This window comes from Hyperoodon ampullatus, assembly GCF_949752795.1.
Source record: "Hyperoodon ampullatus genome assembly, chromosome: 18".
NCBI classification, from domain to species: Eukaryota; Metazoa; Chordata; class Mammalia; order Artiodactyla; family Ziphiidae; genus Hyperoodon; species Hyperoodon ampullatus.
This window is the reverse complement of record NC_136931.1, coordinates 27170307-27185227: the sequence shown is the minus strand read 5'-3', so window position 1 is coordinate 27185227 and position 14921 is coordinate 27170307. Positions and strand designations below refer to the sequence as shown.

At 38.7% G+C, this 14921-nt stretch overlaps 1 protein-coding gene across 5 annotated transcripts in view; it reads right to left on the bottom strand.

The window, feature by feature from the left end:
• CNOT1 (CCR4-NOT transcription complex subunit 1) overlaps positions 1–14018 on the bottom strand; it is a gene marked incomplete at its 5' end in the record, with an annotated part of 76242 nt that extends 62224 nt beyond the window's left edge. For 4 of the 5 annotated variants that reach the window (XM_079723420.1, XM_079723421.1, XM_079723423.1 and 1 more), the window contains 3 exons: positions 196–294; positions 868–975; positions 13917–14018. In XM_079723420.1, coding sequence (XP_079579546.1) covers positions 196–294; positions 868–975; positions 13917–14018 — 309 coding nt within the window. The remainder of the gene's footprint in view (positions 1–195; positions 295–867; positions 976–13916) is intronic. The other variant, XM_079723422.1, reaches the window with a different exon arrangement.
• Between the last annotated feature and the right edge of the window lie 903 nt (positions 14019–14921).

Below are 14921 nucleotides of genomic sequence, written 5' to 3'. Positions count from 1 at the left end.
ATGATCTGGTTTTGTTAAGATTCTAATTATTATCAAACCACCCTGACTTTATTAGAAAGCTAAAAAACTCCAAAGAAAGTATTTGAAATTTTTTATTTAAAATATGATATTATGAGACCAAGGATTAAGGCCTTTTTAGAAAACCTAATAAAAGATCACATTCTTAGGACCACTAAAGATAAAAGGAATACTAACCTTCTGATAGTGCAATGGATTATCAATGGCATAGGACAGCGTCGAGATAAAATTTGGCTTCGTAATCAGTGACGCACACTCCTGAATCAGAAACTGAGTCTTTAAAAATAACAAATGAATTTTCATTAGCACTAACAGTCATCTTCTTGCACAAACAGAAGCAGCATTGCTCAGAACATTAAAGGGTAACCTGATACTGTATACTGTTTCTACATCAGCTCTTTAAAAATCCTATTGGAACTACCAAAGTCTATTAGCAACAAGTGTTAAACCAAAACTTCTACAGAAGAAAGTCCACTGACAAGATAACTATAAGGAGTAATATCATGACAAACTGTTCCCAGATTGAGAATCAAACCATAGAAACTCAAACTAGGTGAAGAGATCCTCTCTCTGCCTTACTTACTTGTCAAGCTGGACTCCCCCACAGTCCTGCTTCCTTCAGGCAGGTCTGATTCCCAGGTCTCTAAGCCTGAACTAAGTAGCTGTAATGGTCTGCAGTCAGGCAGGAGAAGAGAAGGACAAGAAAAGAAAAAGTCCCACTGCCTTTTAGCCATTCAGCTAAGATTATTTTTGGATCCTATATGTGTTTGCTACACAGCTATGCCCAAAATGCAATTCATGGAACAATTAGATCTAAGTGAATATATATACTATGTAAGCCCCAAATACCTGATGAAAATCTTTGCCACTGCTTTTACCATCGCCACTGAAATCCACATGCGAAAATAGGCAGCGTAATAAATGCCTGTCTGCCTCAGGACCGTGCCGATTCACAATCTAAAAAGACCAAAAATATGAGTTTGCTAAGAGTGACTTTTCTTTTTTTTAAAAAAATTCATCTCTAGGACAACATCCCAAATTACATTAATTGTTCATTTTGGAACAAGAGTTCTAGGAATTATTGAGATGGAGGTGCCAATATTTTATAATTAAATATTTTTAAGTGTTTCCTACAGGCACTAGCAGGAAAGAAAGAAGAAGAAAAACTACCAGTAATTAGCCCCATGTAACAGTGTGCTCTGATCAACCTCTACACCAAAAACACCAAACAGCACAAATGACATGTTTAAGTTGTAAGGCGACAATTTTATAACAAACTGGACTCATGAGAGCATCACTTTTTCTATCCATTGTTGTTTTTACCCCTAAAAAGTGTAACCTGAAATCTAACACAACTGTGACTCTTTGTAATAGCCTATAGAGCAAGGCCCTAAAGGAACTGGTCCGATATCATTACTGGCCCTGAGCTTCTTGCCATTCCTCAAATTTACTAACGTTTGTACTTGCTATTCCCTCTAACTATAAAACTCTAGATATCTACATGTGGTTTGTTCTCTCACTTCCTTTAGGTTTCTGCTCTAAAGCCACCTCATCAGTCAGAGGTTTCCTAACTACCATCCCTAAAATAGCAACATGAACTGCCCCACCATCACCTCTCATCCTACTTTACTTTTCTCCACAGTACTTACCACCACCCGATAATTTCTGTTTGTTGTCTATGTCTCACTCGACTGTAAGTTGCATGAGAAAAGGGAATTTATGTAGTTGTGTTCACTTCACATTTAGGTCAGGAAAAGAGCTTATTTAGCACACATGTATGTGCAGAGTAATCATTTGCTTATTAAATGCCACATTAAAATTTTATAATAGTAAATATTTAACTACCTACTTTGGCCTAAAAATGTGACTGGGCTTCCTTGGTTTAATGTTCAACAACTCTGCCAAAAATTACTCCCATTTTATAGATGACAAAGTGGACACTTCAAACAGACTCCATGAGCCTAAAATCCAATAGTCTGTGAGTTAGGAGTCTGGTATTCATAGTCCAACTCCGAAGTCTATACTATTTCTACTGTATCATAATTATGTCACAGCCAGCTAAGTTAACTTATTTCAGTTTCAGTTTTCCCCAACCAGAACATGTGAGAGTTAAGTAAGACCAAGCTTTACACTGCCTCAGACATCTTAAAGTTACAATCTTATAATCATAGGTTATTTTTTTCCTATCCTCTGGAACACTGAAGACATTACCTTAAAGAGCCAATTCAAATTAATTAAGAAGAATTACCTATGCTCCAACCAACCAGACCTCTCCCTTGAAAGAATAAGAATAACTGGCTTAACAAACATTTGTTGGGTACATGCTAGATACCATTCAAGGTATAGCAAATATAACAGCAGAGGAGACCAATGGGTTCCACAGCTCTCATGAAGTACATTTTCACGGAAGAAGAAAAGTACAGGCAAACGATTTCTGATAATATTAACTCATGAAGAAAACAGGGTTATATGATATTGACAGGACGGTGGGGGGGGTATACCTCAGAGAGGCCATCCCCAAAGATGTAACATATAAACTGACTTAAAGTATTTAGGTAACAACAGCATTTGAGACAGAAGGTAAACAATACATAAGGATTTTAGTAACAGAAAAAAGGCCAGCAGGAGTCAGGGAACCAGATCATGGTTAATTACCATACTGACTTAACTGGTACTCTTACACCAACCTAAAAAATGGAAAGACAGGGCTTCCCTGGTGGCGCAGTGGTTGAGAGTCCACCTGCCGATGCAGGGGACACGGGTTCGTGCCCCCGTCCGGGAAAATCCCACATGCCGTGGAGCGGCTGGGCCCGTGAGCCATGGCTGCTGAGCCTGCGCTCTGCAGCGGGAGAGGCCAGAGCAGTGAGAGGCCCGTGTACCGCCAAAAAAAAAAAAAAGAAAAAAAAGAAAAAATAGTGTACCTATTCAAAACAGTTTAACATACTGAAAAGAACATGAAAAATTTTTTCAGTAAACATAAAGGGTTACTTTTAACACAAAAGGCACAGAACTGTCAAACTCCTAAGTAAAAGATGGTGGAACTAAGAGCCCTTTTTTCCTATTCTAGCCTCTCATATTTTTTTTCTTCTAGCCTCTCATATTAAAAAAAAAAAAATCCATTTTCAACAAGACATTCACGTAAGAAGTGGTCCAGAGAGATATGTCAGATAGCTTATTCTCAGTACCTCAAATGACAGGCTAAATGCAGGTTTCTATTTGGGACTGATAAATCCAGAAATAAAAATGTTTAGGACTGATGAATATCCCAAAACACACATAGTTATCCTTTGTTCAAGTGATGAATCTAGAGCACAGATGAGCCATGAAAGAAGACCGTCCATTTAGAGACCCAGATCAATATACGGAAATTAGAAAATGGCAAAGGAGACAGAGCTGAGGGAACCAAGCTCAAGATGCTTAATGTCTGTAAGCAAACCATCGAGTTAAAGGAGAATCCTGGAGAAGCAGAATAACAAAGAAGAAGAGGTAACCATTACCAAACCTGGATACAGAACATGGCAGGCTACCCCAACACACTTCCCCACCCTCAAGCATCCCCAAGATGGTTTATATGTGAGTAAATAATGTGTTGATTCAAAGACAAGCAAAAATCCAAAGACTCAGCCTGGAACCTATCTGAAGAAACTGTAAAACAGAGCAAAGAAACAAACAAGACAGGTGAAGAACATACTTTTCAAAAGACTTACCCCCACCCAGAAAAAAAAAATTTCTTTAATTTAAAAGAAACAAACAAAAGACACAAATAAACAAACAGAAGATTTCAGACAAATAGTATTCCATATCCTTGAAGAGATTATAGGAGGTGTTTTTGTTTTTTAAGAGGAAAGTCCTCAAAAAGGTAAAACAAAACACTAGGTTCAAGTACAACATAACAGAAGGAAATGAGAGCAAACTTTTGGCACTTAAGAAACAAAGAGGGCTTCCCTGGTGGCGCAGTGGTTGGGAGTCCGCCTGCCGATGCAGGGGATACGGGTTCGTGCCCTGGTCTGGGAGGATCCCACGTGCCGCGGAGCGGCTGGGCCCGTGAGCCGTGGCCGCTGAGCCTGCGCGTCCGGAGCCTGTGCTCTGCAGCGGGAGTGGCCACAACGGTGAGAGGCCCGCGTACCGCAAAAAAAAAAAAAAAAAAAAAAAAGAAACAAAGAAAAAATCTTACAGAAAAGATAACTTAATAATCAATATATAATACCTCAATCCACAAGAAATGAAAAGAAAAACATTCAAAGAAAACAACAAAAATATCCCTGAAATAAACATGAGTTGGAAGAATGAAAGCTATACCATAGCACAAGAAAGGCTGATGCAGAATAATCAATACTACAGCATACACTCGAAGTTAATAAACTCTAATGAAAAGGAAATTCAGTGACTTCCCTGGTGGCGCAGTGGTTAAGAATCCACCTGCCAATGCAGGGGACACGGGTTTGAGCCCTGGTCCAGGAAGATCCCACATGCCACGGAGCAACTAAGCCCATGCGCCACAACTACTGAAGCTCGCGCGCCTAGAGCCCGTGCTCCACAAGAGAAGCCACCGCAATGAAAAGCCTGTGCACCGTAATGAAGAGTAGCCCCCGCTCGCCACAACTAGAGAAAGCCCGTGCGCAGCAACAAAGACCCAACGCAGCCAAATAAATAAATTAATTAATTTTTTTAAAAAAGGAAATTCATAGGGATATTGAGGTTAGGAATAGATGCTGGCAGGAAAAGTTAGTCACCTAAAATGCATGAGGGAGGAGAGAGACAAAGGAAGATAGGCAGCTTTTGGCAATTGATGCTGTTTAAAGAATAATGGGGAACAATATTTGCAAAACTAGGGGGAATATATATATATAGTGATAACTGGACTTCAAATAAAAACAAGGAAGATATTCTCAAGCATGAAAGAACTCAGGTAACGGCACCTGAGTTCCAAATGAAACAAATCTTCCGACAATGATCTATGGTCAAAACAATGTATGAAAATAAAAGATATTTTCAGGAATATAAAAACTGCAGTAAAAGAACAGGCTGCAAGTACTCAATCCATTTCAATATATAAATTTTTAATAAGACTAAGCAACTCTTTAAAAAAATTTTTTAAACTGTAGTTAATTTACAATGTTGTATTAGTTTCAAGTGTACAGCAAAGTGATTCAGTTACATATGTTTATCTTTTTCAGATCCTTTTCTATTATAGGTTATTATAAGATACTGAGTATAGTTCCCTGTGCTATACAGGTCCTTGTTATTTACCTATTTTATATAATAGTAGGGTGTATTTATTAATCCCAAACTCCTAATTTATCTCCCCCTACCCTCCACTATCTCCTTTGGTAACCCTGAGTTTGTTTTCGATGTCTGTGAGTCTCTTTCTGTTTCGTAAATTAGTTCATTTGTATCATTTTTGTAGATTCCACAAGTAAGTGATTTCATATATTTGTCTTTCTCTTACTTAATATGATATCTCTAAGTCCATCCATGTTTCTGCAAATGTCATTTTTTCATTCTTTCATTCTTTTTTATGGCTAATATTCCACTGTGTGTGTATACACATACATACACACACACACACACACACCCCACATATTCTTTATCCATTCATCTCTCAATGGACATTTAGGTTGCTTCCATGTCTTGGGTATTGTAATAGTGCTGCTATGAACACTGGGTGTGCATGTATCTTTTCTAATTAGTTTTCTGCCAATATATGCGCCCTGGAGCGGGATTGCAGGATCATATGGTAACTCTATTTTTAGCTTTTTAAGTAACCTCTATAGTGTTATCCATAGTCGCTGCACCAATTTACATTTCCACCAGCAGTGTAGGAAGGTTCCTTTTTCTCCACACCCTCTCTAGCATTTAGTATTTGTAGACTTATTTTTAATAATGGCCATTCTGACTGGTGTGAGGTGATACCTCATTGCATAAACTACTCTTTTAATAAAAGTCACTTTATAGATTTGACTTTGGAAATAAACGTTTTACATGGTATCAAACAAAATTAGATTACTATTAAAAGTACTTTGTAAATATTGAAAATAATATGAAAACAATGAACCCAAACTCCATATCCAGTTGGTGGTGTAGCATAACTATGCCAAGAAGAACTATTTTAAATGACTTTAAAACAGTAACTTGATTTTACATCTCTAGTGAGATATACCTTAAAAGCTCCCCCACCAACCCCACCAAAAAATGGTAAACTATTTTCCATAATCACAGTGCTATTAGTGGAGTCACAGATAATCTGAGACTCTTGACTGTGGAGTGTGGAATAAAACAAATGACTTTTCATCACTGAAAATGGGAATTTTCTGCACTGGAAGTAAGGAGAGACAGATTTTAGGTAATGAATTGAAATAAAAATCCCTTGGTCCTGAAATTAAACTGTAAGTATTAGTATGAACTCATGGTGTATTTTCTCCTTAGCTTTGTCCACTGAAAGGTCTAATAACGGCCAACTGAGTATCAGTAAACAATACAAGTGTTGAAATAACTTTCTAAGCCCAAAATGGAGTGCTCCTGCCCTTGGTGTAACATCAGCAAACCAAAATTTAGGTAACTCTGGAGTCCCCGTAAATGTTTCACTTGACCAGAAACACAGTATATTCAGTCAGCCAATTCCCAAACACCAAGCCGATCCTGGGTGTTCTAACCCCTATCCAACCCCTAACAAGGTTGACTATGTGGTCCCAGCCAATCATATATTTTCTATTTGTCTTTTCTTTATTCTTTTTTTTTTTTGGCTGTGCCAGGCAGCATGTGGAATCTTAGTTTCCTGACCAGGGCTCGAACCCGTGCCCCTTGCATTGGAAGCATGGAGTTTTAACTACTGGACGACCAGCAAAGTCCCTGTTCTTTATTCTTTACCCTATAAAAGGTTCTTGTCTTCTTCCCATTTTGCAGTTCTCTGAAGTAAGACTGTCCATTTCATGAAATGTTAAATAAAGTTTGTTTGTATCACCTAAATGGTCTTAATCATTTATTTACACAAGAGACGGTAATCTCTAAATACCATTTTCCAGTAAAATAAAACCAAGACCTCTTAGAGAAATTGCTAATTTTCCAGGTCTGAAGCAAGAAACATACGAGTCTGGAATATTTCAGTTTCCAAGTTTCTGGAATCACAACAAAGACGACGAATAAGAATACGGTCAAAAGGACTCAGAAGCCAACATGAATAAGTTTACATTGGCCAAAGAGGATAATGGATAAACATCAATAATACTTCCAATGAATTCAAATACATCAAATATGTTAAAAATACATGAATTCCTAATATTAAAAAACTCATTCATTGGTCATATTTGGAGGATGCTAGGAAACAAGTCATTTTGAAAACTGGCAAATAAAGAGAGAGAATCAAGCCCTTCCTATATAAACTGTACTTCGGGCAACCAGATAGTTACAGTTGGTAAGGGCAAGTTTCCCTTTACAGAACTATTTCAACTAATAAAAAATGCCTAACAACTAGAATGTCACCACTTTGCAATCCCTAACAAATCAATGAATCCAGGAAATGAACAAAGCCTGCTAAAAATGACAAAAATAGAGATGACTAGACATTATGAACCTCCTAATTAAAGCATACACCACCACCTGTAAAACTGTCCTAAGGGAGAAAAAACCTTAATCTGATTAAGCTCCCAAATTTAATTACCAATTTACAGGAAATACAACAGTCAGAAGAACATGTAAAATACCATGCTGGGAATGTAATCAGCAATATTCAGACTGTGGGTAACTACAGGACAACCTGATTTCTTTAACAAAATAACTGCAAGAAAAATAGAGGCAGAGAAAACCCATAGATTTTAAGAGAGATTTAGTTAAGGGCCAATGCAACAAACAGACTGAGGAAAGGGGTGGGGGTGGTCGTAACTCAAGTCAACTTAAAAATTTTTCTTTATGAAGCAAACTGAGGAAATGTGAATGTTAACTAGATATTTGATGTTTAAGAATTATTTTGCTGGGGGATGGGGGGTGGGGGAGGATTGGGAGTTTGGGATTAGCAGGTGCAAACTGTTATAAAGAATGGATAAACAGCAACATCCTCCTATATAGTACAGGGAACTATATTCAGTGTCCTGTAATAAACCATAATAGAAAAGAATATGAAAAATAATATACATATGTATAACTGAATCACTCTGCTGTACACCAGAAACACACTGTAAATCAAATATACTTCAATACAATTTTTTTTTTTTTTTTTTTTTTTTTTTTTTTTTTTTGCGGTACACGGGCCTCTCACTGTTGTGGCCTCTCCTGTTGCGGAGCACAGGCTCCGGACGCACAGGCTCAGCGGCCGTGGCTCACGGGCCCAGCCACTCCGCGGCATGTGGGATCCTCCCAGACCGGGGCACGAACCCGTGTCCCCTGCATCGGCAGGCGGACTCTCAACCACTGCGCCACCAGGGAAGCCCCAATACAATTTTTAAAAAAGAATTACTGTGCTTTTTAAAAAAAAAAGATGTGATAACAGTATTGAGGTTAGGTTTATATAAATAGATGAAATTATAAGTGGGATCTGCTTTAAAACAACTGAGGAGAATGGGTTAGATGAAACAAGATTGGTCATGACTTCAAATGAAGGTAGATGATAGATTCATGAGGGTTATATTATACTACTCGTGTGTGTGAGTAGCATAAATAAATTTTACTTACTTAATTTTAATATAAATTTTACTTATTTAATAAATTTTAATTTTTAACTTTTATTTCATATTTTTATAAATGAAATAAATTTGAAATTTTAATAAAATGATTTATAATTATATTTACAGAGACTATCATTTAAAGAACAGTATAAAATGTTTTTATAAGCTACTTTTAATGCAAAGACAAAAAATACTCAAAAGTGTTAAAAAGCTGAGTAGAAAAACCAGAGTTGATTTTATTTTTTCTATATTTTACTTACATAATTTCTTTAATAATGACAACAAATATTTTTAAAGAAAAGAACAACTATAGGAGTTACTCTCTAAAGCAGGGGTCCCCAAGCCCTGAGCCTTGAACAATCAGCCGCACAGCGGGAGGTGAGCGGTGGTCAGCAGTGGGCAAGGAGCAAAGCGCTTGCATTACCGCCTGAACCATCACCATCTCCCTCCCGCATCCCCGCCCATTTTTTTCCACGAAACCGATCACTGGTGCTAAAAAGGTTGGGGACGCTGCTCTAAAGAACATCATAAAATCCTGACTGAGGGGGCAAATTAAATTCTAAACTTGTTTTTTCAACTATAAAATGGTAATACTAGCTAGCTCATTGTTCATGTTTAGGGAACTCATACATCTAATAAATTCAATAAACATTCCTTCTTCCTACTTGTCAGTAGGAGAAATAACAAAGGGAACACAATCGTAGCCAACCTATTGGTCTAAGCCCCAAAAAGTATGACACTAAAATATATTAGGCATCTAAGAACTGCAATAAGCCTTTACATATCACCAAAGGAAATCAAGACAGAGTCAAGAACTAGAACCCTGCTCCCATCCCAGTTCTAAATTCCTAATCATTCTAAAAGTAAAAGAGAGGGGACAATCTGCAAGGGTAGCACTGAGGACAGACTTGTCTAAAGAATATCTGTAGACACTGAAAACCTCAGCCATAGGCTGAAACCAAGCATTCTAACATTTACCTTCAAAATTAATTACTTATTAATTTATTCCTTCTTTCATTCCAATTGCATTTGAACACTTACTAAATGTTAGGTTTAAGAGACATAAACTAAAGGATAGTCCCACACCATGAGGTCTTGGGAGTAGGGAAGATGATCAAACCAATTAAAATATAGTATTAAATTGACCAGATCACGCAGAGCCTTGCTGGGGTAAATTCAGACACTGCCACCATATTTCCCATTTGAAGTTAAAGTTGCAGGTGCCCCAGCAATCAGCTCCTTCAGTGTCTGTCTAAGCTGCAATCATACTACCCAAGGGAACATGCCCTCCCGAGGGAGCCCTCACACAATAACAACAGGGATATGAAGGCCTAGCCATTTGGGCCCCCTATGGGACAACTCTGATACCCATCCCAGAATTCCCCGTGGATTTGATGAAGATTTCCACTGTAGTTCTCCTTCTGTCCAATCCTGTTTCCAACCAGTCCTCCTCCTCCTACAGGCGTTGAAACCTTATAAATAACCTGCATTCCAAAATGTCTCATATCTGCTTCCAAAAGAACAGCAACAGAGGCCCAGCTTAGGAGTATGAACTTTAAATTGAGTGGGACAGACATACACAAAAGATTTTAAAGTGGCAAAGAGACTATTAGCTATACATTTTAGAAAGGCCACTCTGACAAAAAGTGGAAGATGTTTTAGAGTAGGGGCTGTCAGGGCGTCAAACTTGGGACTAGATGACCTTCCAATCCAGAGTCTCTAATTTCCTTCTACTTCTTTGTCTTCCGTGAACAATTACAAAGAGATTCAACATAGGAATGTTGTGGGTTCCAATCTCACATCTGCCACTTTCAGGCAGAGTACCAGTGGGCAAAAATATTTAATGTCTTTGAACCTTAGTGTAAAATGGAACAATACTACCCACTACTCATCCTGCATGACTGCAACAAGAATGGGAGAACTGACATAAAATCACATTAAAAATAATGCCTGGAACACTGTAAATGCTTGAATGGTTGCTATGACGAGAGAACTGACTGTACACAGAATTACTGAACTGACAGAATGTTTAGCATTTTTCACTCAACACTGTAAGATCAACCCATGTTGTTCCACAAAATAGTCTCACTGCTTCTTAGTATACCTTGTTGATGGACACACAGTTGTTTCCAGCTTTGGGCTATCACAATATGTTTTTTTGATCAATGTATATATGCATTTCTGTTTGGTACACACACAGAAACAGAACTGCTGGGTCATAAGTGATATGTTCAACAACTAAAACAACTTCTGAGATGCTAGTATCAATTTTCTTAATCTGCATGTTTTCCCCCCCCCCCCCCCGGTACGCAGGCCTCTCATGTCGTGGAGCACAGGCTCCGGACGCGCAGGCCCAGCGGCCATGGCTCACGGGCCCAGCCGCTCCGCGGCATGTGGGATCTTCCCGGACCAGGGCACGAACCCGTGTCCGCTGCATCGGCAGGCGGACTCCCAACCACTGCACCACCAGGGAAGCCAATCTGCACAGTTATTAATAGCTATGTTCGTTTTATGAAAATTCATCTGCACACTTATGATTTATGAATTGTTTGGTATATACATTTTACTTCAGTAAAAAGTTGATTAGGAGTTACTCAGTTTTCCTCAGTCTCTCCCATGTATACATGTTATTAAATCTTTGGGAAAAAAAAAAAGCTCACACACACACAAAAAAGAGTATGTGACACACAGCAGATGTTTAAATAGTAGCTGCATGAAACTGTTAGGTCACATTCTGACGAACACAGCTTTCAGAATGAGCCTAAGGAATTAATCCAAATAAAGGAAAAGGAGGGTAAGTCTTCACTGGCAAGGTGGTATTGGATTTGGTTCTTGAAAGAACAGAATTCCAAGAAAAGCATTTAGAACTGGACTTAAAGGGCCCTGAAACTTTTTACTGAGGAGCTTTGACTTTGTTCCCTAGTAAGAGGACCACTGAAGGTATTAGAACAATAAACTTAAGCACTATAATTTGTCAAAGCAGCATCAAATGTAATAAACTCCATAAGCATACACACCTGTTTTTTCAATGTACCAGAGAAACAGTGCTACATGTAAAGAAAAAAATCAAATAGAAATATATAATTCTAAGAATTGAGCTTTTCCATCAGACAGCAGAGCAGAAGAGGTGCCCAAGCTTGAGTTTCTAGGAATCTATCCTACAAACATACTGAGAGATATATGCATGCAAGAAATAACCTTGTAACAACACTGTCAATAGCAAAAAAAAATTTTATATAACCTAAATGTGCATCAATAGTGAAGTAAATTCTATATGATTCATCCATACCATGGTTTACTATGCACCCTTAAAAGAATGAAGAAGCTTTTTGTGTATGGATAAGGAATCATTTCCAGGATAAACTAGTTAACTAAACAAATTAAACAAATCAAGATACAGAACAGTTTATACTGTATGCCACCATATGAAAAGGGATGGGAAATATTTCCCTATTTTCTATATGCAAATATCTTTGTAAGGACAGTTAAGAAATAGCTAGTATCAGTTGCCTATGGGTAGGAGAAATGGGTAGCTAGAGTAATCAGGTTAATATATTATCTAGTTTTTAAATTTTATTTATTTATTTTTGGCTGCATTGGGTCTTCGTTGCTGCACGCGGGCTTTCTCCAGTTGCGGCGAGCGGGGGCTACTCTTCATTGTGGCGTGCGGGCTTCTCATTGTGGTGGCTTCTCTTGTTGTGGAGCACGGGCTCTAGGCTCATGGGCTTCAGCAGTTGTGGCACGAGGGCTCAGTAGTTGTGGCTCACGGGCTTAGTTGTTCTGCGGCACGTGGGATCTTCCTGGACCAGGGCTCGAACCCGTGTCCCCTGCACTGGCCAGGGAAGTCCCACTATATTATCTATTTTAAAAATAAAATTAGGGCTTCTCTGGTGGCGGGGGATGGGGTACTTCCCTGGTGGTCCAGTAGTTAAGAATCCACCTTCCAATGCAGGGGACGCAGGTTCAATCCCTGGTTGGGGAACTAAGATCCCACATGCCCTGGGGCAATTAAGCCCACCTGCCACAACTAGAGAGCCCAAGTGCTGCAACTACTGAGCCCATGTGCTCTGGAGCTGCAACTAAGACCTGACGCAGCCAAATAAATAATAAAAAATTAAAAAAAGATTGTGGGGGGACAAACTGAAATTTCTCCAAAGATATACAAATAAGCACATGAAAAGAGGCTCAGCATCATTAAATCAAAACTACAATGAGATACCAGTTCACAGCCACTAGGATGGCTAAAAGCAAAGACACACAATAACAAGTATTAGTGAGGATCAAGAAAAACTAGAGCCTTCATACACTGCTCCTAGAAGTGAAAAGTGATACAGTGTTCTGGAAAACAGTCTAGCAGTTCTTTAGAAAGTCAGAGTTACCATATGACCCAGCAATTCCATTTTAGGGTATATATCCTCAAAATTTAAAATAAACATCCACCCAATAAAACAGGAATAAAGACACAGACCTACTTGAGAATGGACTTGAGGATATGGGGAGGGGGAAGAGTAAGCTGTGACAAAGCGAAAGAGAGGCATGGACATATATACACTACCAAACGTAAGGTAGATAGATAGTGGGAAGCAGCCGCATAGCACAGGGAGATCAGCTCGGTGCTTTGTGACCGCCTGGAGGGGTGGGATAGGGAGGGTGGGAGGGAGGGAGATGCAAGAGGGAAGGGATGTGGGAACAGATGTATATGTATGACTGATTCACTTTGTTATAAAGCAGAAACTAAAAAAAAAAAAAAAAAAACCACCCAAAACTTGTAAATGAATGTTGACAGCCACAATATTCACAACAGCCAAAAAGTGGAACCAAACCTAAATATCTAAATGCATGCTCCAACATGGATCAACCTTGAAAACTTACGCTAGTGAAAGAAGGCAGAAACAAAACGCCTCATATGGTATGGTTCCACTTATATGAAATGTCCAGAAAGGCAAATCCATGGAAGCACAAAGTAGGTTAGTGGTTACCAGGGGCTGGAGGGAAGGAGAAATGGAAAGCAACTGCTAATGGATTCAGGTGTTTCTTTTTGGCGTGATGAAAACATTCTGGAGTTAGATGGTGACAGCTGAACAACCTTGTGAGAGCTCTCTTTTATATATTAAACTGAAATCACTTGAAATAAGGGGCAAAAGTTACTTTTCATGCAACATACCCACAAAAATTTCCAATTTTCTTTTCACTGCATACTCATTCCTTTAATGGTGCTTGTTTTCTCACTAGTTTACTTACATGCTGTATTTCCTGCTGGCTGGCTCGGTAGTTTTTCTTGGTTAAATTGTCCACCAGGTAGCTGATTTGAGACAAGGCCAGCGAGAGCGAGTCAAGATTCATTGCTGGTTGGGGCGGAAGCAGGCGGCCGAGCCCGGCGCAAAATCACCATTATTCCCCTTTAGTCACCTCAGAGGCAGGTTAATGCTTTCTTTGTAATTAGCCTATATCTGGTGTCTGTACAGTGTCTTCAGTTCTTTACCAGGGGTCTTGCTCTGTTCTGAAACATGGCACCTGTTTAAAAAAAAAAAAAAGATATTTTAATTAGTTAATTTTTTATTAGGGTTAAAAAGGGTTAAATAACCATCTTTCCATTTTAATACCTGAAATACCACTAAGGATCTTTTAAAAAAAGTAAGATGTCTCAACCACTATTTTTTTTTTTTTTTTTTTTTTTTGGCGGTACAGGGGCCTCTCACTGTTGTGGCCTCTCCCCTTGCGGAGCACAGGCTCTGGACGTGCAGGCTCAGCGGCCATGGCTCACGGGCCCAAACACTGTGGCATGTAGGATCTTTCTGGACCGGGGAACAGACCCGTGTCCCCTGCATTGGCAGGCGGACTCTCAACCACTGCACCACCAGGGAGGCCCTCAACCACTATTGATAAAAGATGCCAAGTTTTAAAAATTAGGTAGGGCTGGTATTAAAAAAAAAAAAAAAAAATCACCCCCCCCCAACAAAAAAGTTGTCGTTTTAGCAAGAGGTCCTATAATATTTGAGGCTTCTACTCTATCAATTTCAATGATAATTTATATTATTCCCTTTAGAAGCCACAGAAAAGTACTTAAGTAAAATTAGGGTCTGTGGAAAGAAACACTCAACTAACATTTTCAATCCCTCTTCTCACACTATCTACAACTTATTTATAAGATCCCATTTATTCACCTTACTACTTATGTATTGCTTCAGAATCAGACAATAGTTTGGTCTTTAAGTTTTATTTTAGGATATATGTTTTAGGTATTTG